A 27,561-nucleotide genomic window follows, 5' to 3' on the forward strand; every position below is an offset into this window, starting at 1 on the left:
ACACACACACACACACAGGGCCCCGTCACAGGGCGAGAACCTTTGCCACCATTAACGGTCCTATTATGAATAGAGTGCCAAATTAAGTGTAAAAAGCTGCATAACGACATCACTAAAAGTCATATTACTCCTCTCTAACTATGCGACGATCAGCAGTGGATCCCAAACTCTACTCCAACTCATCCCGAAGATCCTGGATGGAGCTCCAACACTCAAGAGAAATCTCCACCGCTCATGAGTGGCAGCTCCACAACATCCCATTCTACTGGATCAATGCTTCTCTATAGAGATTACGCAATGCAGAACGGGGCGGGGTGCCCGCAAACTTTTGGACATATAGTGCAAGTCTGTACACACACACACACACACACACACACACACACACACACACACACACACACACAAAGAGGCTGTGGTCAGGTGTGTCACAAACCCAAGCAGGGAACACCTTACAAGGGTAGGAGTAAGACTGGGGAAACCAGTTCTAGCACCGGAAGAAGGAGGAGATGGTGGTGGAGAGAACTAGAGAGAGGTACAGGGTCATACCTGGAGTATGGGCTGGACGATATGGTAAAAATACTATATCACGATATTTAAAGACAGGTTTTTTTTTAGTATTTACATACTAAAAACATTCAGACAGATTCTCCTAAACTACTATTCAGATCCTCTCCTGTTCTGAATACAGTGATTTATACTCTATAACATCTGCTGCTCTTCATCTAATGAACCCAGTCTAATTACACTGTTAGTAATGAAACCTGCAGCTGATCAGTGTTTATTAACACTAACAGTCTCCTCCATATGCTTAGAGAAGCTTATTTTTAATCACAATAACAAAATTTATCACAATACGATAAAATATCGTCACATTGCCCAGCTCTATACTGACTGAGCTTTACTCCTGAGTTCAGGAGATGGAAGAGACAACCCGTGAACCTCAAACACTCAAACTCTGCTGTTCCTCCTTCAAAAGAACATCCAGAAGAAGCAGAGCAGAGCTAGAAAACAGTCCGATTCCAAAAGCCCAAAACTCTTACATCACAGTCTTGCCTCATTATCTTTACACCCCACACATTTTTGCAATTTACATAAACTCCACCCACTTGAGAAAGCTCTAGTTAAAGCTGGTGAAGCAGTAAAACGTGCTGAGAACCAGCCAATCAGAGCAAAGTTTTGTATAGTAGGGGACAAATCGGGTTGTTTTAAGTAAAATAACAGGGTGGTAAATATGCTTTTAAGCCTTTTTCGGTATGCTAATGAGCTTGTGCAGATCAAAGACCTGTGCTTTAATATGCATGAGCCCTTGGAAACCGAACTCTCCAGAGGGATTAATCTCTAGGAAGCATGTACGCTTGTTGCTACAATCACTGCTACAGTCAATGTCTTTAATTGCTTATCTCACACACACACACACACACACACACACACACACACACACACACCTGAAAGAGACACTACCACTATGAACGAAGGGTCCGCTGTGGTGAAACTTAATGCAAAATTAAAACTATCCCGCAGCTTCAGGGCAAATCTAACACAGACATCCGTTTCCTGTTTGTGTTTACGTGTGTTTATATTAGTTTGTACACAAATCAGCTCCTACAGGCGGTTATCAGCTGTGTGGGGCGGAAGGGTGCAGTCCAGAATGCTGTGTGGCAGGACAACATGCCTGTGCCTGAGCTGCCTCGGGCTGAGGAGAGGCCGGGTGGAGCAGATACCAACCGTCAGCTGTGGGGGGGTGGAGGATACTCCCACAGCTGCATACCGACAAGAGAAGAGCAGCACAGAGTGCCCCCTACTGGATGAGAAGGAGAAACTGAGGACAGTTCCAGTTCATTCCATTGGGAATCCCAGTTAGCCAAATGGATTTAATGGTCTGGGAGTGAGCTTGGAGCTTTGCGACCATCCATCATTTACAGAACTATCACGGTACAGTACTGACCCACAAAGCATTACCCCACGGCCTATGTTCCGCCTGATGGTGAACTGAATCACCAGGGAAGAATCAGATAAATGATACTGAATCATTTCTAAACTTGCTTACTTACTGAGTAGGTACTGACAAAAAACATATCTTAACTACTTAGTAAGTACTGAGTAATTACTGCTTACTGAATGATTAGTAGGTACTAAAACAGTTCTTAAATAATTACTAGTTACTGAATAATTACTACTTACTGAATAATTAGTAGAAACCTAACTACTACTTACTGAATAATTAGTAGGAACTTAACTACTACTTACTGAATAATTAGTAGGAACTTAACTACTACTTACTGAATAATTAGTAGGAACTTAACTACTACTTACTGAATAATTAGTAGGAACTTAACTACTACTTACTGAATAATTAGTAGGTACTAAAACAGTTCTTAAATAAGTAAGTTACTGAACAAATACTACATACTGAGTAATTACTAGGTACTAAAAACAATACTTTAATTACTACTTACTGAATAATTAGTAGGCACTGAGTATTAGTAGGAACTTAGTAATTACTACTTACTGAAAGATTAGTAGGACCTAAAACAGTCCTTAATTAATAGTTACTGAACAAATACTACATACTGAGTAATTAGTAGGCACTGAGTAATTACTACTTGAATGATTAGTAGGTACTAAATAAATGCTTATTAAATAAATACTACTTACTGACTAATTACTACTTACTGAATGATTAGTAGACACCAAGTCATTTTTAAGTACTGAATAATTAGATTCTGAATTAGTAAATACAATTTAATAAAAAAACATTTACCATTTTTGTTATTGTTTATTTAAGAATTAATCAGTATGTACTGAATAGTAGATTGTATTAGAAAAAAACAAGTGGGGTTTAGGATGTTAATAATGATAATTTGTATATCATTAACATATTCCAACACTGGTCTGTTTAGTACCACACTAAAGTCTACAGGAAAACAGCCCCCCCAGGAGGAGGGTTGGTGAATCACTGTTTTTAAGGTGCGTGGGCGTGATCGATCAGGTTTTCCTCACCTGCGCAATAGCCGCCTCGTTGTCGGCCAGCCCCAGCAGGAAGATTCTGGCCTTATCGATTTTAACAGGTACAGCCCGACCCCTCCACTCCACCTCGCTCATGGTGGCGGCCTGCTTCGCCCTCGTCTGAGTGATCAGAGTCTGCAGAGAGAAAGACGTGGACAAGAGGTCACTGAAGGCTCTGCGGGACCGAAGGCACAGAATCCTGCTGTTCAATATTAAGCATATTAAATATGGTTCTCTAATCCTGAATAAATCCTTCAACAGCAGCACAGTCTTCTTCGTTCAGGAGCCGTAGACAGGGGGGACCGCAGCTGAACATCCAGAGCAATCTGTACTCTGACGCCCTCTAGTGACGAGGGCAAATGACCGCACTGTTAGCTGTGAACACTACAGTGAAAAGCCAGGCCTAATCTAAGTCAGCTAATGCTGCTTTTAAGTGGAGGTGGTGGAGGTTCTCCATCACTGTGTTCATCATTAGAGCATCTCCAAAGTTCTCCTTATGGAGTCTAGTATTATTTAGAGTTCTCCTCAGATCAACACCTGGTTTGGTGGTGAATCAGGTGAGCTGCTCCACGCTGTGCTGGCTGGACTGGGGGGCGTTCAAGAGAAACCTGGAGGAACCGAGCTCTGTACCTCAGACCAGCTCACCGACAAGATCTCACTACTTTCTTCAGAATGAGAAGCTCTTGTTTCTCCTCTTTACTGGATTTATGTTCACCTGCTTTATCTGTTCTGATGAGATCTGGAGCTTCTACAGTAGAACGGGATTAGGGGCCTAAAACCTACTAATACTGTGGAATAAACTCGGGGGCACGACAGCGCAAACTCTGACCTCAAGCTTCTCGGCCATCATGCCTCCACCCCCTCCTGCGCTGAGCCTCATCTGCATCAGGTCATTTATGGCATTCTGGTCACCTGTAAGGAAGGGGAGGGGGGACGAAACAAAGCCCAGCGCTTGTTGAGTCGACAGTGTAGAATAACTTCAGTACATCAACATGTGCACGGCCGTACGTGTACAAGCAGTGTGTGTGAGAGTGTGTGCGCCTCACCGATGTTGTAAGCACAGTAGCGTATATTCGGAGAGATCTCCTCCACTCTCTGGTGGTAGAGGACAGCCTGCTCCTCAGTAAACGCACTCGCCAGCTTCTCATAGATGGTCCTGAAAGACGTTACCAGACATTATTGAAGACGTTTCTATCAGTTACTGACACTTAACGGAAGCAAATGAGCAGCAGGAGCATCATTAGCTGGCTAGACTATTTGGACAAAAGTATTGGGACACCTGCTCATACATTTGTTTCTTCTTAAATCGAGGGTTTTAAAAAAGGGGATGACCCTGCTTGCGTTGGAGTAACTGTCTCTACTGTCCAGAGAAGAGGGCTTTCTGCTAGATTTTAGAGGGGAAGCATTGCTGTGAGGATTTGATTGCATTTAGTGACTAGAGCGTTATTAGTGAGGTCAGGATGTTGAAGGATGACCACCACACCATCTTATTATTATTATTATGGAGATCACAGTCCTCCCACTGCTCCACTGCTCAATGCTGGGGGGCTTTATACCCCTCTAGCCCACGCCTGGCATTAGGCACGATAGCTGTTATCGTTCTACTGGCAATATTTCTCTAAAGGGGCTAGACAGACTGTGTGTGTGTGTGTGTGCAACTGAAAGTAGCTGAAAGCATTCATTAGAAGGGGTGTCCACAAATATTCGGACATATATACACTATGTATAAAACAAGAGAGGAGGGGGAAAAAATGGTCCGGGTTAAAACACACTCACTTGCACTTGTTGAAGGCCTCCATGGCAGCTTTCCACTCCTGCAGCTCGAACTGGACCATGCCGGTCAGGTAGGCGGTGTAGGCCTGCGAAGTTCAGCGCACGAGTCAGCGCAAAGCTCCATCAGTACAAACAAACAGCAGGACGTTCAGAGGGTCAACAGAAGCAGAGTAAAAGTCTACCTGGGCCTCTAGCTTGGTCTTGGCATCAACGCGTTGGCTCTCGCACAGCTTCTCCAGCTGCTCGCCGTGTTTGGCCGCTTTACGCAGACGAGCCATCAGGTGGAAGCGCTTCCTGGGCTCCGTGTTGGCCTCCTGCTTCAGCTGCATGGCATAACTCCACGCCCGCTCCGCTTCCATCACAACCAGCAACAGGTACCTTAAAGAGAGGACGGGGCAGACTGCTTAAGTAACATCAAGAGGATCGGACACTCTCAGCCTCACATAGACCTCATGGACAAAAGTATTGAGACGCCTGCTTGTTTCATTATTTCTTCTGAAATTAAGAGCAGAAAAAGAGCTGATCCTGCTTTTGTTGGAGTAACTGTCTCTACTGTCCAGAAAAGAGGACTTGAGGAGCATTGCTGTGAGGATTTGATTGAGTGCATTCAGCGACAAGAGCGTTCATGATATGGTCAGGACCCCACCTCATCCCAAAAGTACTGAATGGAGCTCCACCATCTATCATTTCAGAGCACACAGTTCCTACACTGCTCCACAGCTCAATGCTGGTGGGCTTTACACCCCTCCTCTAGCCAACCCCTGGCATTAGGCAGCATGGTGCCAATAGAGTCACGATGTGTATCTGCTCCAGAGGGTCCTATTCTACGCTGACCCCTTTAAACAGAAAGCATCACTGTCGCTTACCTGTTGTCGGACACCATCTCCACGGTCACTTTTTTGCCAGTGAATTTGTGGCGGTTGCCCATTCTGAAGCCCAGAGTTTTCCGCAGACGGCGCAGCCTCCGGGAGCAGTATCCTCTGAGACAATGCAAGAGAAGGACAGAGCAGAAAGGGTCATCCAAAACACCACCTTGGTCACTGCAGTATAAGTACTAGGTCTTGTTGAGCACCTCACCTGTACCGCTGGTAATCTCCATGTCTGAGACCATGCTGCTGCTGGGAATCTTTTATTATCTGGAGAACTGGAAGAGAGCGCTAAGGAAACCTCCACAGCTGGTCATTTCATGGGGCTTGTATCTGGATGGCTTTCTGGACATGGAGAATACTAAAGGTGGTCAACCTACTGTTCTTATAAGCCTCTTCATCTTGGACCACCATGTGACTGTCTACTGGAGTCATTCTTGCTCAAACACCCTATTTTGTTTTCTTTCCACACCTCCTTATTCATGGCATTATCTAGTCAGCCAATCGTGTGGTAGCAGCACAATGCACAAAATCAGGCAGAGAGAGCTCAGCAGCTTCACATAATGTTCATATTATCTACCAGAATTTGGAAAAATATGATCTCCAGGATTGTGGCGTGAGTGTGGCATGACTGCAGGTGGTGGCTGGGCCGGTTCGAGCATTTCTAGAACTGCTGGTCTCCGGAGACCGTCAGCACAGCGGTCTCTAGAGCTACTCAGAATGGTGGAACAGAGAAAACACAGAGCAAGCGGCGGACTGAAGGTTCTGCAGACTGAAGGTCAACAGGGGACGGTCAGAACTGAACTGTTCCACTTCTTTCAGCCCAGAACAGAAAGCTGAGGCTGCAGAAGGCCTGTGTTGAGAATCTGGTCCCTGAGAAGACTTTAACCACACTCTGCAATCAATGAACTATTGAATGAACTAGTATAAGACCTGGACCTCGGACGTAGGTGATAGCGCTGGAGAAAACCTTCAGAATGAGCTGATCATGATCTGGTATCATCGGTTAATACTGAGCGGATACTGACACCTACCATCGGAAAGGTGCCATATGTTGTTGTCAGACATGGCCTAAAGAGACGGCGGTCTTGAGTGATCGAACTTAAATCTGGTTCATATGGACCTTTATTTACGCTCACACCTGCGATTTCATATGAAAAATAACCCCAATCTGGATATAATCCGGATTCACAGATTCAGATTTGATGTAGTTTCCAATCTAAATTCAAGGTAAATTACTTAATATGTTCCTACGCCTGAACAATATGGACAAAATATTCCCTATTCCAATCAAACTACTATATATATATATATATATATATATTAATATTAAAAATGACCCTGTATTATTCTGACCCAAAGCTGTTAAGACATTGCAACCTTAGGCAGCCTGATATAATAGAAATTAAGCATATATATATATATACACATATACATACACACACATACATATATATATATATATATATATAGTGTCTCTACAGAGAATCTGCTGATAGAGGTATTATGTTATATGTCAATAATCAATAAGTATCAATAAGTAAATATTGATAGGAGATGATGAAGTCACACTGACAGCTTAACAACCACCTGATTCTGATTCTGATTCTGATTCTGATTATGACCCAGTGCCGCTGAGCAGGTTTTAGGCCAGTATGAGCTGCAGATCTGGGATCAGGTCGCAGCTGAAGTGACACGTATGAGCTAAAGCCCCCCCACTGCATCCCGCCCCCCGAGCTCAGCGCCCGCAGGACCCTCTCAGCCGCGGCGCGGCGCCATCAAAACACAAAGGATACTCTCCAAACTGAGCCCCCCGTCCGTCAGGTTCTCCTTATTCTCCTCCATCGCGGATGTTTTCACCTCGCTCGGCTTCTCGGCGGCCATTTCTGTCCCACCAGCACACGGCCCGACAGACAAGAGGAAGTCAGCGCTGCTGACCCGGTAGTGAACTCCGCGATGGAGGGCGGGGCCAAAGCTCTTTCAGCGGAGAGCGTCCAACTCCCTATTCCCTACTCCCTACACCCTACCACTTACTCCCTACACCCTACCACTTACTCCCTACACCCTACCACTTACTCCCTACACCCTACCACCTACTCCCTACACCCTACCACCTACTCCCTACACCCTACCACTTACTCCCTACACCCTACCACTTACTCCCTACACCCTACCACCTACTCCCTACACCCTACCACCTACTCCCTACACCCTACCACTTACTCCCTACACCCTACCACTTACTCCCTACACCCTACCACTTACTCCCTACACCCTACCACCTACTCCCTACACCCTACCACCTACTCCCTACACCCTACTCCCTACACCCTACCACCTACTCCCTACACCCTACTCCCTACACCCTACCACCTATTCCCTACACCCTACACCCTACCACTTACTCCCTACACCCTACCACCTACTCCCTACACCCTACTCCCTACACCCTACCACCTATTCCCTACACCCTACACCCTACCACTTACTCCCTACACCCTACCACTTACTCCCTACACCCTACCACTTACTCCCTACACCCTACCACCTACTCCCTACACCCTACCACTTACTCCCTACACCCTACCACCTACTCCCTACACCCTACTCCCTACACCCTACCACCTACTCCCTACACCCTACTCCCTACACCCTACCACCTACTCCCTACACCCTACCACCTACCCCTACACCCTACCACTTACTCCCTACACCCTACCACTTACTCCCTACACCCTACCACCTACTCCCTACACCCTACCACCTATTCCCTACACCCTACCACTTACTCCCTACACCCTACCACTTACTCCCTACACCCTACCACTTACTCCCTACACCCTACCACTTACTCCCTACACCCTACCACCTACTCCCTACACCCTACCACTTACTCCCTACACCCTACCACCTACTCCCTACACCCTACCACTTACTCCCTACCACCTACTCCCTACACCCTACCACCTACTCTCTACACCCTACCACTTACTCCCTACACCCTACCACTTACTCCCTACACCCTACCACCTACTCCCTACACCCTACTCCCTACACCCTACCACCTACTCCCTACACCCTACCACTTACTCCCTACCACCTACTCCCTACACCCTACCACCTACTCCCTACACCCTACCCCCTACCACTTACTCCCTACCACTTACTCTCTACCACCTACTCCCTACACCCTACCACCTACTCCCTACACTCCTTCTATTTCTTTTTTTACGCCCTACTGTTATCTAGTATGTACTTTACTATGTTTACTACTATGTACTGTATGTTCACTATATACTCTACTGTGTTCACTACTATGTACTCTATGTTCACTACTATGTACTTTCCTCTATACTCTACTGTTTCTACTATGTACTTTACTATATATTCTACTGTGTTCATATTCTCTACACTCTACCCACTTGTACGCTGGGCTGGGCGATTCTGGTCCTGGACTTTCAGATTCCTGCAGTTTTTGCTTTTCCTGCTCGACCTCACCTGATCCAGCTCACCTGTTACTTGCCAGGTTTAGTAGGTCTGTTAGAGAAGGGAAAAATCTCAAAATCCCAAATCTCTGCCCCAAAGTCTAGCAAAAGCCTTTGTCCTCGGACAGTAGAGTGCTTTTCAGTGTTCCTCCAACAAAAGCTGGACTAACTACATTTTTAACAACCTTGATTTCAGGACAAACAATGAATGAGGAGGTGTCCCGATACTTTTGTCCATTTATTGTCATGCTCTATTCCATGCCCTCTACTCCACTATATACTCGCCACACTGTGTTATTTTGGCGTTCTACTCCATCAGTGAATTTCAAACTTCCTCAGGGTTCATTCACTTTAACCAATTTCAAATTCAAGAACATTCCATGAATTTTCAAGTACCAGAAATCTATTTTTCCAATTGGGAATGTTTAGTCCACGCTAGTAGCTGAAAGACTGTCCCGGCTAGCTTGTGTTTTATTTTTATATTATTATTATTGTTATATAAAATGACAACAGGAGCTCATTTCAATATTTTTTTCAGTACTTTTTACTGGACTCAAGGACTATTCAGTACTGGATTTTAGCATGTTTATTTTCCATGACTTTCCAGGTTTTCCAGGACCCGTATGAACTCTGTTCCTAGTAGTTTCTTGGGAAGTATGACTATGCATGCTATTCCTCCACTGTAAGGGGGATTCCAAACCACACAGGGTAAAAAAAAAAAACGTTAGGTTTGAAATGAGCTTCACTGCTTTTACAACAGTCTGGTCTGGAGCAACGTGACAAACCGCAGAAGAATCCTCCACTCCAGGCGGTGCTCCATGTAGGCCCTTGTTTTTACGCCCTTTGGATCACAAGTCATTTAAGGGGTAAACATAAATCACGCAGCCTGTGCTACAGGTACACGTCTAGTGTCCGTTTTTATTGGCATAGAAAATTTACATCAAACCGAAAAACGGCGGTGAAGCGAAATCTGACCACTGTGCTCATGAACCGCGGTCTCCACCGTTCCCATGAGCAGATCAGACGCTGTCTGCAGCAGATATGTACTTGAGGAGGAACTGTCTGATCTGGGTGATGTGCATGGTCTCTCTGATGGTGGTGTCGCGGTTCCGAACCAGCAGGAGTCCGTTCTCCAGAGTACTGTCACTAATCACCACCATGAACATCACGCCCATCTCGTCGTACCTACACAGGTCACCAGAGACAGGTGGTCAGATCAAGGCCACTGTGGAATTGAAGGTACGCAGCACAAACCTGATCAATCATCCTCACTTGGCGTGCAGAGTCTCCAGGGAGGACTGTGTGGTGTCCATATATCCAGGCCAGGCGGAGATCCCAGCTTCCAGGAATTCCTGAAGCAAGCCCTCGCAAACCTTCCGAAGAGATGCAGAACCAAAATAAATCAGAGTCTGGAACCCAAATCACAGCTGAAGGAACCATGATCTCATTTAAGAAAAGGGTTCGTCAGGGGTTCTTTAGTAAGGGAATGGGTTTGACGTTATAAATCCATGGCAACACATCTTGTAGGTATATGTTTATAGATCTAGGGTTCTATATAGAACCACAAAGGGAGACAAAGACCCTTTTTCCAGAACTACAGACTGATACAGAACCGCCATACATAACTCAGCACCATCCTTCAAAAAAGTACGGCAAATTTTCCTAATAATAATAAGTAATAATAAAAACGTAAAGAAAAGTTGAGTATCACAGACAGTTTTGAGGCCGTCCACAGACTCGGCCCATCAACTCCTAAACCTAACGAAGGTGCTTTTTAATTTTATATTTATTTAAAATCATTTAAAGTTTTTGAAATTTATTCTCCAAATTTGCTACTGCCGATTAACCCACCCGTTCGTAGCTCCCCCTAGCGCTAGCAATGCTCTACTACTAACACTAGTAGGGTAAAGACACAGGCCTCCTCTGATACCTGTGATATCAGCCACTGTCTCTTTTTAAACCAGCTTTACTTTAAGAGTGATGAGGGGAAAACACGGCCAGTTGTGCTCTCTCTGACTCCGGCTGCTGATGGCAAAGGTGCTGAGCCACTTGGGGCGTTTGTTTTAATCAGATTTTTCACCCATTGCCTCCCCAATTCGGACCGGCAATTACCCAACCCGTACGTTCTCCCCATCCCACGCAATGCCCCCGTCACCAGTAAGGGTGGACTAGCACACGCCCCCAGTCAAGCCTCCCATTTTTGGAACTGCTGCCGATGCAACCAGCGCTTTTAGAGGAGAGCGCCGCATACCTGGCTTTGATGCACTAGCCTGCAGACGCCAGTGCCGGCCAGCGCCGCAGCGAAGCGGTGTGGGGAGAGAGTGCCATCTACCCACCCTGGAGAGAGCAAGGCCAAATATGCTCTCTTGGGGACTCGGCTGCTGACGGTTAGCAGCATGACCGGGAAAGGAGCATTTTTGATCAGTTTGAGTTGAGATTTTTTTTTAGATTTTTTTTTTAGACATTGTTATGATGGCCTTAAATGTTGTGCAGCCAGACTAATAATCAGCATCAGATAAATCGGATCAGATAAAAAAATGTTTATGCCAAGCACTGGGATGCTGTATATCTGGATTTTTTATTAATTCTTTGCACATAAAAATAGCAGTTTAATTTAATTTAAGGACTATTTCATTACATTTCCCCTACTGTTCATTTATTGCTCTATTTCAGATTTTGGCTGCATTTTGACACCCAGGATGCCAAATGTGTGGCATATATATAGCCCAAGATATAGCCTAAATACTGTGCCACTGAATCTCACATTTTGTGATTCTGGCACTGTCCATGGTAATCAGTGGCACGGTCCAAAAAATAAAGTCCTAGTTTGAAAACACTAAGAACTATTACACCTCGTGGAAGGTTACCTGACGAAGCTCTGAGGTGGATCCTCTGCCCATGTCCAGAGCTACTTTAATAGGGGCTAAAGTCGGATGCAGTTTCAGCACCTGAAAGGAAAGAGATATCTGGTTAGTGCGCTGATAACTAGGACACACAGTGTCGCTGCTGTGATGCACCAATGCTCTCTGCCTAACAACGGTGCCCCCTTGTGGAGAATTACCATCTGCTAAACGGGAGTGAGTGAGTGCAAGTACCTTTCTCTGATGAAGCCTCTGCTTGCTGTCCACTTTCTGGATGTTCTGTAGGGAGTTAAACAGGAAGGCCAGAACCCCTCTGTCTATATCTGCGCTGAGCGAGAGAACGTGAGGCACAATGTTCTTCCTCCCATCCCTGCACTGTTCACAATTAGAGAGAGGGCAAAGCTGCAGTACTTCATTCCAAATGATTCCAGAGGTTTCTCACAGAACCAGCATCACCCCATATTAAAATATTACCCAAAAGTGTTATTATTATTATATCATATTTTATATTATGACTCAATGGCATTGACTAGGGTGTCCTGTTGTTATGGTCCATAAGAATTAAGCATTTACTAGATACTCCTACCATAGAAGAACCATGTACACTATATGGACAAAAGTATTGGGACACCTACTTATTTATTTCGTCTTCCAAAATTAAGGGTATTAAAAAGAGTTGATCCTTGAACTGTTTCTACTGTCCAGGGAAGAAGACTTTCTACTAGATTTTGGAGGAGCATTGCTGTGAGGGTTTGATTGCATTCAGTGACAAGAGCATTGAGGTCAGTGATGTCAGGACATTGGATGATCACCACCCCACCTCATCATCCTCAACTCCCCAACTCATCCCAAAAGTACTGGAGAACGCAGTTCTCCCACTGCCCCACAGCTCAATGCTAGGGGGTTTTATACCCCTCCTCTAGCCCACGCCTGGCATTCGGCAGCATGGTGCCAATAGGTTTACCTGTAGTTTGGATTTGCTGCCCTTGTGGGCTTTGAGCAGCTCAGCATCTCCAAGACTCCACAGAGTCTCCAGGGTTTCCAAGCCTGAGGGGAACCGATAGAGAACCTTCACTCCTCGGGATGCCCCCTCTCGCAGTTCCTCACTCAGCACATCGCACATACTGAAGTCGGACGGACCTGAAGCAAACTGCAGGAGACGTAGGTTAATGACTTTTAATGACTTTTTTTAATGCACTAGCAATGACCCCAACATCAGGAGGGTGAATATAGCACATGTGCAGCCAGCCACCCCAGCTCTGATACAACAGCTAACAGACGCCTGTGCTGACCAACATCACACTACGAGTGAGAGACAGCAAGACCAGCTGTGCTCTCTCTGACTCCGGCCGCTGATGGCAAGCAGCGCGACACGGGATTTGAACCAGTCCAGTTCCAATAGGGACCACCCGGAGCCCCATTTCTGAGATTTTTACTGTTTTACTGGAAGTGTGATCTTTTTTTTAATTGATCGGTCAGTTTTTGGACATTTGGATGTCCAAAGATTTCACCATACAAGTGTGTATTTTTTGTGTATTAATTATGCAGCCTGAACGCAGAAGCCTTTAGACTGAAGCTCTGGGTGAAATGTGTATCACCTTTCTCCACCACTGCAACCTCTGGCGAGCCCAGTAGTCCATCCACTGAGAAGAGGTCCGAGGGGAGCAGAACCACACCAGAGATGCCTCCGTCACCTCAGAAGAACCGCTGCACCACAAAACATAACAACAGAAGTATGACTGAGTCCAATACTTGCATTTGGATTATGAGGATTTCCAACAGGCTCTCATCACATTAATGGACATTAAAGGCTGGATTCCCAGATTAGGGTTAGTCCTGGGTTAATCATGTGCAGTCCAGGACTAGACTTAATCCCTGCAAACTTCTGATGAGTGTATAATGTATAAATATGTAATAGATAAGGCTAAAGCTGGAAGGCAATACCATTAAAGGGCAGTGGTAAAGGTAATGCACCACTGAAAAACCTCTTTGGTCAAGGACTAATCTTAACCTGAGTATAGGAAGCCAGAGAATTTCTATCAGTTCATTCATCATGGAAATTCTGACACACTGTAAAGAACAACTGCCAGATTCACATTATGTCAAAAATGAAGATACAGGGTCTTTGCGTGACGGCAGCAACATCAATATCATACTAAGCCAACCCCATTAATCATGGTTAATAATAACAGAATGGGAAACAGTGAAATAAGGTGAAAAGCTAAGGCCTCACCAACCAATAGCATCCGAGTGCACAGTTTCCGGCCGGTAGCAGAAGCCCGTTTCAGCCAGTCCGAATGGCAACTTCCTCTTCATGAGCTCCAGGGAGGGGACGTACTGCTGCAAGGCGCCTGCAGCTCAGACAGAACGGGACAGACGGGTAGAAAGACAGTACAGTGTGAGCTGGATGAAGACGTGGACACTGACTTGGTCTCACCTCTCAAGATTCTGATGGAACTGAACAAATCCATACAGACTATGCAGAGTAAGAGCAGCACCCAAACCTGTGATCTTCTGACCAACATATCAATAACGTTACTGACCAACAGCACATTCTGACCGCTGACTTTATGTTTATTAGGTTTATTCTAATGTTATATAGAGTTAATTACAGGTAGACACTCACTGACCACTGACTTTATGTTTATTTGGGTTTATTCTAATGTTATATAGAGTTAATTACAGGTAGACACTCACTGACCACTGACTTTATGTTTATTTGGGTTTATTCTAATGTTATATAGAGTTAATTACAGGTAGACACTCACTGACCACTGACTTTATGTTTATTTGGGTTTATTCTAATGTTATATAGAGTTAATTACAGGTAGACGCTCTCACTGACCACTGACTTTATGTTTATTTGGGTTTATTCTAATGTTTTATAGAGTTAATTACAGGTAGACACTCTCACTGACCACTGACTTTATGTTTATTTGGGTTTATTCTAATGCTATATAGAGTTAATTACAGGTAGACGCTCTCACTGACCACTGACTTTATGTTTATTTGGGTTTATTCTAATGTTATATAGAGTTAATTACAGGTAGACACTCACTGACCACTGACTTTATGTTTATTTGGGTTTATTCTAATGTTATATAGAGTTAATTACAGGTAGACACTCACTGACCACTGACTTTATGTTTATTTGGGTTTATTCTAATGTTATATAGAGTTAATTACAGGTAGACACTCTCACTGACCACTGACTATGTTTATTAGGTTTATTCTAATGTTATATAGAGTTAATTACAGGTAGACACTCTCACTGCCCACTGACTTTATGTTTATTTGGGTTTATTCTAATGTTATATAGAGTTAATTACAGGTAGACACTCACTGACCACTGACTTTATGTTTATTTGGGTTTATTCTAATGTTTTATAGAGTTAATTACAGGTAGACACTCTCACTGACCACTGACTTTATGTTTATTTGGGTTTATTCTAATGCTATATAGAGTTAATTACAGGTAGACGCTCTCACTGACCACTGACTTTATGTTTATTTGGGTTTATTCTAATGTTATATAAAGTTAATTACAGGTAGACACTCACTGACCACTGACTTTATGTTTATTTGGGTTTATTCTAATGTTATATAGAGTTAATTACAGGTAGACACTCACTGACCACTGACTTTATGTTTATTTGGGTTTATTCTAATGTTATATAGAGTTAATTACAGGTAGACACTCTCACTGACCACTGACTTTATGTTTATTTGGGTTTATTCTAATGTTATATAGAGTTAATTACAGGTAGACGCTCTCACTGACCACTGACTTTATGTTTATTTGGGTTTATTCTAATGTTTTATAGAGTTAATTACAGGTAGACACTCTCACTGACCGCTGACTTTATGTTTATTTGGGTTTATTCTAATGTTATATAGAGTTAATTACAGGTAGACACTCTCACTGACCACTGACTTTATGTTTATTTGGGTTTATTTTAATGTTATATAGAGTTAATTACAGGTAGACACTCACTGACCACTGACTTTATGTTTATTTGGGTTTATTCTAATGTTATATAGAGTTAATTACAGGTAGACACTCACTGACCACTGACTTTATGTTTATTTGGGTTTATTCTAATGTTATATAGAGTTAATTACAGGTAGACACTCTCACTGACCACTGACTTTATGTTTATTTGGGTTTATTCTAATGTTATATAGAGTTAATTACAGGTAGACGCTCTCACTGACCACTGACTTTATGTTTATTTGGGTTTATTCTAATGTTTTATAGAGTTAATTACAGGTAGACACTCTCACTGACCGCTGACTTTATGTTTATTTGGGTTTATTCTAATGCTATATAGAGTTAATTACAGGTAGACGCTCTCACTGACCACTGACTTTATGTTTATTTGGGTTTATTCTAATGTTATATAGAGTTAATTTCAGGTAGACACTCACTGACCACTGACTTTATGTTTATTTGGGTTTATTCTAATGTTATATAGAGTTAATTACAGGTAGACACTCTCACTGACCACTGACTATGTTTATTAGGTTTATTCTAATGTTATATAGAGTTAATTACAGGTAGACACTCACTGACCACTGACTTTATGTTTATTTGGGTTTATTTTAATGTTATATAGAGTTAATTACAGGTAGACACTCTCACTGACCACTGACTTTATGTTTATTTGGGTTTATTTTAATGTTATATAGAGTTAATTAATAAAAAAATGAATGAATGAACACTCAAAGCCACTCTCTACCCACCTTGGAGAAGACCAGATCTCACAGCATGGCTGTGCTGAAGCAATCTGGACAGCTTTTCCTTCAGCTGTCCTTCTGGCTGATCCCCCAACTCATCCAAAGCCCCTCCGTCCACCACCCTTGCCACGCCCCCACCTGTGTAGCAGTGCAGCGTGCTAATGGCGAACACCTGTGGTTTTGACTCCACCACTGAAGTCCACCACTGCTGCAGGACGTTCCTCTTCAGCTCGGTGCCCAGCGGGCCATACGCGGCCCTTCTCCCGGTGCGATCCGGGCTGATGTAGTGCTGGAGATCCAGCAGAGAGGTTGTGGACTCGTACCTCCTCTGGTGGACCAGGGCTGAGGGGGTAAACCTCTGTCGGCCGAGGAGATAAAGCTGTCTTCTCTTGCAGTACGTTAACATCTCCCTGCTATTGCCCACTGCTGCCTGCGCCACGTGGGTGTTTGTGTGAGCTAGGCATATAATAAAGAGTTTTTGGACACTAATAGTAAATATATAAATGTGTGTATTCTCTGTTTATGGGTTTAAATGTAGGAATATGTGTAAAAACAAAAAAAACCTCCAGCGGAGTCTCATGTGCGTTCAGCCCAGCTGGCTGTCTTTATTACGCATGCACGTGAACGCAGCGGCTACGGAAGAGCTAGCTACTCTACTTCCGGAAAAGTCCCCTAATCTTTTTTTATTAAATTAATAAAAATAATATATAAATATATAACAATATATAGTATATATATATATATTAATCTAAATAAATAAATTTATGTTTCGTCTGTTTGCAGACGTTGTTTTTCTTGAATAGTCTTAGGCTGTGACCGAAATACCACCCTATTTACGTTCAAGTGCACTAGATACGAAGTGTGGCAGTCGTTTTTCTAGTGTCCGACTCAGAAAGCGGAATAGAGGAACTCGAACGCGACTGTGAGGGTGCTGTACTCTCCCACAGAGCTCTCTGTACTTTCTAGTAAACTTTGAGGCACACTACATCAGCTGAAGGTTGACCAAACTGAGTGTGAGCCTGATTTAAACACGGCTCAGACACTTAGCTGAGGGTTTGTTTATGCGACGGGCGCTGACGCATGATGATGACGATGCGTCCGAATTCACTTGTGTTTCTACCACTAATAATTAAACCAATTCGTCTCTCCCTGTATAGAGAAATAGTAATGAGAGAGTAAGGGTCCATTTCGGTCACAGAGTTAGATTTTATTTTTATATTTTACATATTTTAATTATTAATAATTGCTAATGTGCTGACTTCCGCTTTACATGCATTGATACTTCCGGTCAGAAGGGTAACGCCACGAATATACAACAGAGCTAAAGCTCTATAGTAAACACGACGGTGCTCTGTTGCCATGGAGATCCACAACTAAAACCTATAAACTATAAAGTATTAGTTTTGAAAATAAAATTATAACCTAGTTTTAAAGCAAGCACATGTAAATTAACTCCCCATGTTAAATTAACATTAATGGAAGACTTAAACACAAAACTTTGTTGCCATGGAAACATAAAACGTTTACATCTGCATTAAAGTTAAGAGTAAAATAACTAATTTTAATTATTACCATGGGACTGTACACCAGATTAACACTGTAGATATTCATTAACATCCATGATCACCTACATCCTGTTTAACTACATTCAAAACTATTTTTGCAGCAAGTTAAGTAATTTAACATGCAAATTAACTCACTTATTCACAAATCATACTTCTATTATTTGAGTTTTTTCTTTTCTTTTCCTTTTACCAGTGACAAACAAGCAGAGACGGAGCACTGGTTGAAAAATGAATGGCACAGAGCCACAGGTCCTGTGTTTTGTAGTCAACATGATCTGTTTTGTACTTTATGAAATGAAAATATTACATGTGAATTTGTCTCGTAAATTAGAATTTAAGATATAGAAACTGCAATTTTAATAGTATATCAAAACAATACTATAAGTACCTTCGAATAATAAAAAAAAAATCTTACTATATTTCTTGCAGCACATCACAACTTGGTGTCAATTAAAACTAGTTTAACATTAAAATTTATTTCACCCACAAAAAAATAATTTATCTGAGGAAATAAGTAATTCACTTTCTATGCATGTTTTAAGTCATTCTGTAAAAAGTCATACATCTTCCCCACCCACCCAAATGATCAACACACAAGTGCTTGTAATTCCTCCTTTATTTTTTTTTCAAGGGTCCATGCGTGGTCCTCGCTTCCGATTTCTAGGACATACCACTTTGAATATACACTAAATCAAAAATGTGCATTACCTAGTGAAAATAAATTACTGAGGAATGTAACAAAACAGACAAAAAGGAAAAACAAATTATATATATGGTAAAGTATAAACAGCAGCTTCTCAGCTGCACCAAAATCACATGGACTCGTTTGTAATCGGCTGGGTAAACTAATGAACAAATCGCCAGCCTCGCTGTAAGCAAAATAAACAGTACAAAGGATAATAATGTATAATAATATGAATAATCGTCTTAAACAAGACCGGTACTTCAGTATCAGTATCAGTGTGTGTGTGTGTGTGTGTGTGTGTGCGTGCGTGCGCGTGCAGCCTGACACTAGTCTACTGGGGGAAGGCAGGGGCCATGGGGTAGGGCACCATCGGCTGAGGGGGCTGTTGGTGCGGCTGTGGGGGCTGAGGGGGATTAAAGGGGAAAGGAGGGTGGTTCATTCCGTTCTGGGCCGGAGCCGGGTTCCCCTGGAATGGCTGGTTCTGGAAGTTCTGACTCCCGAAGGCGCTTGGAGGGTTTCCCCCGTTGCCGTAGTTGGCCTGTCCGTTGCCGTAGCCGTTACTACTGAAGCTACTGCTGCCACTGCCACCTTTGTTGTAGCTGCTGCCCCCGTTGTAATTGCCGTTCGGCACCTTTGGTCCACTACCGTATCCCCGGTCAGAATCTCTATCCCTATAGCTACCGAAATCTCTCCTACCCCCACTGGAATACCGGTCCCGGCGGTCGTCCTTGTAGCCTCCCCGACCACCTCTGGAACGACCTGCAGGACACAAAAGGGTTGCTCGGTCAGTGTTGCTGACCACATAATCCTGACAAAAGTTTTATTGGTCCATTTAATATTAAAAGGTTTTATTATACGACTTTATCCATTTGTACTCATATTCTCACCTCCCCTGTCCTCGGCCATTTGCAGCAGTTTGGGGTTGATGGCCTGATTGGCCTCACGGAGGACAGAGATGAGGTCGTTGGCCTGTTTCATGTTGTTCGGCGTAAAGAAGGTGTAGGCCGTGCCCGTTTTCTGACTGCGGGCCGTACGCCCGATTCGGTGGATATAATCCTCAGAGGAGTTAGGGTAGTCATAATTGATGACAAATTTCACATCCTCCACATCTGTAAAGTGTTGCAGTGTGGCAAAAAAGGGGGGGAATGCGGCAACATTTTTTGCACACCACAACAGCCACACCAGAGAAAGAAAAGTTAGCACACAGCAGACACATGGAACAATCACTGGATGCTCAGCTTGGCTGGAAAAAAACAGGGAAGCGTTAGGGCACAATTCCAAAAAGGAAAAAGAAATCATAACTAGCTCCGTGGGAAAAAACTACCATGGGAAGAGAGAAAAGGATGCACACTCCATTTGCTTTAACCCAGAAACGAAATAAAGAAAAGAGGAAAAATAAACAAAACGATCCTAAAACGCCTTCCACCCCTCCCGCTTTCTTTTTGCTGATTAAACGAGGAGAATAAACTGCTTACCATTAAGGAGTATGCATTCACTAGTCCTTTCCCAATGCAGCCAACTCCCCACAAATTGTCAAGTGACATCCAGGTGCTTCTAATGCAGTAAGGCCACTATGCGCACTGTTGCCTCCTCATGTGCCGACAGACACAGGACCGTTCAGTTCAGGCTTTTTTGGCTGTACAGGTCCTTCTGTTTGTGTTTTTGTGTTTTTTCTCTCTTCAGCACACTCATAAGAAGCTGGCTAATAAAGGCCACACTGCTGTCTTGCCCAGACCAAACAGACCGTGGTTAACGTGAGGGCACCCAAAAGAGCCAAAGGTACAAAAGTAAAGGGGGAAAAACCACCAGTTGTCGCTTTGTTGGATCCTTCCCCCTCTATTTGAGCTATTATTGAGCGTCAGCAAAATGCCTCATCACAGCCTCGTCTAGGCAAGATCTTCCCAGAAGCCAGTGTTCACTTGAGAAAATGTCTCTCGTTGGCAGGTCTCGACATGACTTTAAAAAAAAATGCAGGCGAGGGAGGAACTTCAATCGTGGAAATTGGATTTCTGTTGATGTTTTGATCTTTTTTTTTTTTTTTTTTGAAGAATTGTTTTCCTTTATTAAGATTTGAACTTTCTGCTCCACTGTCTACAGGTGTCCCAGAGCCCCTTTACACATGTGCCAGTTCTCACCAATTGCGGTACAGGAAAAATAAAAAGACGAAAAACTGCTCTCTCCATTTCATGAACACCAGCACTTTGAGTAAGAAAATAAAATTAAAAATTTTATATATTTTTTGTTTGTCAGTAATTGCTTGCAGAACTCCCATGCTTCGACAAGCTCAGAAAGTAAAGAATCTTTCCAAATTTCAATCAAGCGTCTATTTGCCATACAGTGCTCTTACAAAACGCATGCAAGGCAAAAACCAAAATTCAAACCAAAAATAAATAAATAAATAAATAGAAACTAAACAGTAAAACCCGTAAATAAGCCTCGCTTTCGCTGGTATTAAGTGACACAAATATGGCTGGATGAACTGCGTTACCCAAAAGTGTACAAGGTGCATTTGTAATGTAATCCATGGACAGAGAACAGATGTGTATAGTTATGACCCGTTATCAGAGCAAAGGCTTAGCCACACTGCCTTATTGTGAAGGTTACTGGCACACAGAGCTGAGCTCGGACATTTTTTTAAATTTCACCTCTCTAAGCGACTGGGTGGCCGCCAGTCGCGCACTTCCACTCCTCCTTCCCCCTCTGCCGGCCTTGGGGCTTGTCATGCCTAGGCCCTGCCACAAAGACTCCACCTTTAGGTGAGAAAAACTCAGAAAATGCATAGAGAAGTTAAAGAAAGCAAAATCACTTTCTTTAAAAGTGAAACATTTTTTTCTTGTTTTGCTTTGGTTTGTTGCTGTTGGGGTTTTGTTTAAAGAAAAAAAAAAAACAAACAAAAAAACAAAAAAACCAACAAGAGACGAAAAAAAAAGGGAACATCATCTCAGGATATACTGACCTAATCCACGGGAGGCCACATCTGTAGCGATGAGGATGCATGCTTTGCCGTATTTGAACTCTACAAAAGGGAAAACGGTTATTGTAGGACGGCTGGTGATTCGCTACTGAATCTCAGAACCGATCCATGTGCAGAGCAATGGCTCACCATTCAGAACCCAATCTCTCTCCTGTTGACTTTTGTCTCCATGAATTCCCATGGCAGGCCACCTACAACGCAAAACAGCCAGATATAAATACACAATCACTAAATAAATAAATAAAAATATATATTTTGGCAGAAGTTTATCAACCCGTTCTTACCCATCTCTCCTCATCCTGCGAGTGAGCTCATCACATCTCCTCTTGGTCTCCACAAAGATGATGGTTTTGTTCTCCTTTTCGCTCATAATCTCCTCCAGCAAGCGGATCAGTCTGCGGGAGGGGGGAATCATTTATGAAATCAGCTCAAGAATTCCTCACGTCCCTTTTAATCCAAGGCTTTACCCCTAAAACTTTACTTACTTGTCATCCTTCTCTCCATCATTGCAGACATCCACAATCTGCAGGATGTTGTGGTTGGCGCTGAGCTGCAGAGCTCCAATGTTTATCTGAACATATTCCTTCAGGAAATCCTCGGCCAGCTGACGCACCTCTTTAGGCCAGGTAGCACTCCACATGAGCGTCTGCCTGTCTGGCTGCAAAACAGAGAGAGAAAAACAGAGGACATGTCCAATTCAGTATTAAGTGTTAGAAGTCTTTAAGAAAACTTTCTTTAAAGAAAAATTTCTTTAAGAAAACATCCATCATTCGTCCCTGCAGAATTGGATCTACTTGGGACACACCTCTCTTAATTCTGGTGTCTGATTCAGTCTCATTTCCACAGGTGTATAAAATCAAGCCCCTAGCCCTGCAGTCTGCCTTTCTTCCACACATCAGTGAAAGAACGGGAGGTTCTGAAGAGCTCACTGAACTCCAGCGTGGTTCTGTATGTAATAGGAGACACCGCTGCACCAACAACAACAAGTCAGCTGGTGAAATCTCCTCCCTCCTAGATCTTCCTCCATCAGCTGTGAGTGGTGTTATTATTGAACAGTGGAAGAGTTTAGAAGGAACAGCTCACAGAGAGCAGCTCAGCCACCGAGTGTCTGTCAGACCACGTAAAGTTACAGAGCGGGGTCAGGGCCGTGTGCTGAGCTCAGAGCAGAGTGCAGAAAAGCCTCCAACTGACTCAGTAACTGAGCTCCAGACCTGCTGCTGTTAGAGCTGCAAAGCAGACCGACTTTAGAATGGACCATCATTAAAGCTCTTGTGGAGTCCCAACACCATGTATTTCAGGCATCTCTTCCCTAATTACATGTTAAGCGCACACCTTCTGAGAACTCACCCGGATCTGATCTACAATTTTGCGGATCTGTGGCTCAAAGCCCATGTCCAGCATGCGGTCAGCTTCGTCCAGCACCAAGTAAGTGCAGCGGCGCAGATTGGTCTTTCCTGCCTCCAGGAAATCAATCAGACGACCAGGTGTGGCAATGCAGATCTCCACCCCTATCAAAGAAAAAGAAAGCAAGAAATCAGTAACAACATTTATATTCAATATTTTTCCATTGAGAAACACACACACACACACACACACACACACACACACACACACACACACACACACAAGCTTTTAACTACAGTGACACACACGCAAACCTTAAGAAGTTGTGAAAGTCAAAAGTCCAAATTACCTCTCTCGAGGTCCCGGATCTGGGGTCCTTTGGGAGCCCCTCCGTATATGCAGGTTGACTTCAAGCGGGAGGCTCTTCCGTACTCTGCCGCAACTTGCTGCACTTGCTGAGCCAGCTCACGGGTAGGTGCCAGCACCAGACACTACAGAAGGGGTTAGAGAGGTCATTCAACCAGGCTGCAACTACAGGTAACCACTACTGACCAAAATAAGGGACATCCCCCCCCCCTTATTACTTCAAATATATTATTTAACTATACATATATTTTTATATAAATGGATGTATCTGAATATTTTTCAGGCATAACATACCATTACCATTTCCATCCAGCACAAAAGCCAAGTCACCACCTTTATTTGATTTAATTAAGTGTATTAAAGGTTTTAAGTATGTTTAACATTAAATTCTAATGCATTTCACTTATTATGTACGCCTTAATTATATTTGTTGTTTATACCGTCACATGTGGAAGATCTGATTATGTAAACAAATACTTAGTTGAGTGTGGATGTCAACATATTAAAATAACCAGCCTGAAGAGAAGTGCATACACGCAGTGAAACTTACAATAGGTCCATCTCCGTGCTCAAGAAATGGCTGGTGGTTAATATGCACAATGGCTGGTAACAGGTACTGCAAAGACAAGAAAACAGCAGCTTTTAACTCCTAAACACTTCCCTTATCAACGGGTGACGTGACAAGGACCAGATAAACAGCAGAGTAGTTCCAAGGTCTCAACTCACTGCAAGAGTTTTTCCAGAGCCAGTCTGGGCGATGCCGACCATGTCTTTGCCACTGAGGGCGAGTGGCCAGCCCTGAGCTTGAATAGGGGTGGGCTCAGACCATGCCTGTTTATTGATGACCTCCATCACATAGTCTGTAAAGATGTAAACATACTGTTAAATACGGCCCCTCTCGTACACTCTGGGTATGGCAGACACTGTAGACAAAGACTACATACTGGGGAAGGTGGCTTCATGGAACTTCATGATCGGCTTAGGGCAATCTCGGCCCTTCACTGTGACTTCTTTGGCTCTGCGGTACTGTTCAACCTCTTGCTGTTTAACAAGAAGAAACAGTTACTGATGGGTTAAAAAAAAAAAAAAGGAGCAAACTTTGTGAACCTCATCCATTCAAACACATTTCAGGTCTGCAAACAAACAGGGCAAGCACTAACCACGGCCCTTCTGGTGACATCAGGGTGCTCCTTGTAGAAGTTCTTCTCGAATTTAGGAAGTTCATCCAGGTTCCAGTGTCTCTTGCGAAGCCTCTCCCCAGGGTTGCCGAATTTGCTGGAAGGAGGGCCGCTGCGGCCAGAGCCGAACCGGGGGCCACTACCTCCATAGCTGCAGAAAAAGAGCCAGAAGAGAGAAACGTTTTATTGGAACGGTCGTTCCACCTTAAAACGTGCAGTGGTTACATTCAGCATTCAGGTGTCTGTTGATGTCTTCAAGTGGAGATCAAACAAAGATGTATTTACTATGAGAGTCTTTTTTGTTTTTTTTAGGAGTCTTTCGGTCATTATCATTTTTAGGCTTTTAGTCATTATCTTAATAACTCACTCCGTATATCCAAGATAGGAGTAACATAAAAGACATTGTACTCAACTTTTATTCACTTATTTCCAGCAAATTTGTTGATTTGTTCACTTATAATCAAATTGTGTTGTTCGTACTGGAGTGTCCAAAGTCTCGCACAAGACTGTACATGCTACTGATGCTTATTACTGAATAACAACATTGCGAAACTAACGGTTATCACATGGTGACATGGTGCTGCCCACATTGAGTTATTTCACCATTGCTTTACATTTTAATAATTATTTTATTCACTAAATATACAATGTATATTAAAATACATATAAAAAAAATAGTGTCAAGACCCTGTACATGAAAAAACGAGGGGTAAAAGATGAGCTTGACAGGAACCACGGCCACACAGGACACCGTGCCAGCAATTGGTAAGACCAATATAATTTTAATAATCATCATTAATACAAACTAAATACCTACATTATTAAGCTAGGACACTTTTATTAAGGCAATTGTATTAAATCAATCAACTCTGGTCCTGGGGACCCCCCTGCCCACCACATTTTTATGGGCTTCCCTAACCCCAACAAACCTGCCGGCTTGGCAGTGAACACCCAGTTAATCAGGTGTGCTGGAACAGGGACGTGGCGGATGTTATGCTAGGAGCATTGAGGGCTATAGGTATATTTATGATATTATGATTTTTTTAATGTGAGGAAGAACGTGACCAGGCTGTTCACAGGTCATTCCTTCGGACAGTGACGACAGCGAGCTTTAGGGGAGGTGAACGGTGAGGAAGACTGGACCCCAGAATCAGGCCTGAGAAACAGTTAGGGGACAGTTAATGGTGCATATGCATGGATTTTAGGTTGGTTCACATAATAAAATAAAAATGAACATTTTGCATAAATTGCTTCTACATGTGCTGCGCATATATATATATATATATATATATAAGGTATTTAGGTACCCTTGTAGCAGTTGCTGACTTTCTGGGGCATCAATAGGGACTCTTAAACTTAGCTAGCTATATAATTACCCAATGTTGTGTGTGTGTGTGTGTGTATAATATATATATATATATATATATAAACTCATAAAATATAAATATTATTATTTATGTCATATAGAGGCCTAAAGTCCTGAGTAGTGAACCTGCAGAATTTAAGGCCTCACTCCTGTAAACCCTCCTGGATTATGGCAAAGCATCCAGTTCAATCCCACACATTTATTAACAGACCAGGTTGTAAAATCCTTGGTGGTGGTGCATTACAAACCGCCTGCGCCACAGTTTAAGAGCCACGTCCACCCAAACACCACCACCACCACCTCCTCCTCCTCCACCTCCGCTGCCATTTTAGCTCTGAGCTGCAGGAGACGAACAATAGCAGCCGGCCGGCATTTTGAATCCTCTTCCTTTTTTTTTTTTAACCACAGAGTGATTAAGATTAGCTACCTTGGTCGATATTAAACCACTAAATAAGCCAGTGTTTGCCGAACACACAAGGAAAGACATTATGGGGTGTTTTTATGCTGAAATGGGACTAGCAGCTATAGCTAGCTATTAGCTACTGACTGACGGCTCGCAGCCGCGTCGCCGCTCACTAACGTTAATCTACCACGTCAACAACGTCAACACGACGCTTAACGAGATTATACCCCCTCCTTAACGTCAGCTTTATCAACTTTTAATATATTTAGAACTTCAGAAGAACCCCAAACCCATTTTATTGTCATTGTTTGAGCGCCATTCCCGTGTTAGCTACTAAGCTAGCAGCACGACCGACCGGCCTCCGCGGCTCGACTCGGCTCGACTCGCCTCACAGAAAGGATTAGCAGCCAAACTCACCCCCTATCTCTGCCACGATCTCTGTCCGCATATCCAGGCATGTCTAACTAGCTTCAACAATCACGAAAATGCTACAATATAGATGATTTACGCTGCAAAAAAATAATTTCTGTCCGACCGTCGTCGCTTAAAATCACTAAAAAATGGCTTCGGAAAAAAGCCGGTCGGTTAAAACCGATCTCAGCGGCTGCGCGAGCCCGTGGACGGTTCATATCCCTCCGCGGAGCCGCCCGGCACTATTTTAACCCCAATTCTGATCATTTTGGGACGCTTAAATATGTAGCTAGCTATCGTATGTTGTGTAAACAACATACACATGTAACGCACATATACATGAACGTTTTTTGTTTTTTCAAATATCACCGGTTAAGGTTCGTGTGCGAGGTGTTATTGCGCTGCAACGACATTCGGCCGCGGAGGGAGACAGACAACGCCAATGCGTGCTGCGAGTTTCAACGAACGTCACCCGTTACTGTGGAAACGGTTTAGTTTCGGTAGTTTATTCAACGTCTCGTTTTTATTATTTTATTTTTTT

The 27,561-nt window shown here is 43.3% G+C and overlaps 3 protein-coding genes across 3 annotated transcripts in view; all 3 read right to left on the bottom strand.

Annotated features, from left to right (window-relative positions):
* srp68 (signal recognition particle 68) overlaps positions 1-7,557 on the bottom strand; it is a 17,085-nt gene extending 9,528 nt beyond the window's left edge. Inside the window, exons 1-8 of the mRNA XM_072683407.1 lie at positions 7,442-7,557; positions 5,857-5,923; positions 5,646-5,759; positions 4,962-5,157; positions 4,783-4,865; positions 4,053-4,162; positions 3,836-3,918; positions 3,001-3,141 (exon numbers count right to left, since the gene is read on the bottom strand). Coding sequence (XP_072539508.1) covers positions 3,001-3,141; positions 3,836-3,918; positions 4,053-4,162; positions 4,783-4,865; positions 4,962-5,157; positions 5,646-5,759; positions 5,857-5,923; positions 7,442-7,529 — 882 coding nt within the window. The 5' untranslated portion in view covers positions 7,530-7,557. The remainder of the gene's footprint in view (positions 1-3,000; positions 3,142-3,835; positions 3,919-4,052; positions 4,163-4,782; positions 4,866-4,961; positions 5,158-5,645; positions 5,760-5,856; positions 5,924-7,441) is intronic.
* Positions 7,558-9,593: 2,036 nt separating this feature from the next.
* Positions 9,594-17,348, bottom strand: polg2 (polymerase (DNA directed), gamma 2, accessory subunit). Its single transcript, XM_072682794.1, has 8 exons — positions 16,735-17,348; positions 14,225-14,342; positions 13,590-13,698; positions 12,956-13,141; positions 12,226-12,366; positions 11,998-12,078; positions 10,403-10,503; positions 9,594-10,315 (listed from the first exon to the last, which is right to left on the bottom strand). Exons 1-8 carry the CDS (start codon positions 17,132-17,134, stop codon positions 10,150-10,152), a joined length of 1,302 nt encoding a protein of 433 aa, XP_072538895.1. The 5' UTR covers positions 17,135-17,348; the 3' UTR covers positions 9,594-10,149.
* A 1,543-nt stretch (positions 17,349-18,891) lies between these two features.
* LOC140559785 (probable ATP-dependent RNA helicase DDX5) lies at positions 18,892-27,217 on the bottom strand. The gene is made up of 13 exons (XM_072683408.1): positions 27,027-27,217; positions 24,823-24,991; positions 24,607-24,703; positions 24,389-24,522; positions 24,213-24,278; positions 23,646-23,787; positions 23,300-23,460; positions 22,438-22,610; positions 22,237-22,347; positions 22,082-22,143; positions 21,935-21,994; positions 19,866-20,087; positions 18,892-19,737 (listed from the first exon to the last, which is right to left on the bottom strand). Exons 1-13 carry the CDS (start codon positions 27,065-27,067, stop codon positions 19,310-19,312), a joined length of 1,866 nt encoding a protein of 621 aa, XP_072539509.1. The 5' UTR covers positions 27,068-27,217; the 3' UTR covers positions 18,892-19,309.
* Positions 27,218-27,561: the final 344 nt, after the last annotated feature.

Source organism: Salminus brasiliensis, chromosome 7 (assembly GCF_030463535.1).
Source record: "Salminus brasiliensis chromosome 7, fSalBra1.hap2, whole genome shotgun sequence".
Lineage (NCBI taxonomy): Eukaryota > Metazoa > Chordata > Actinopteri > Characiformes > Bryconidae > Salminus > Salminus brasiliensis.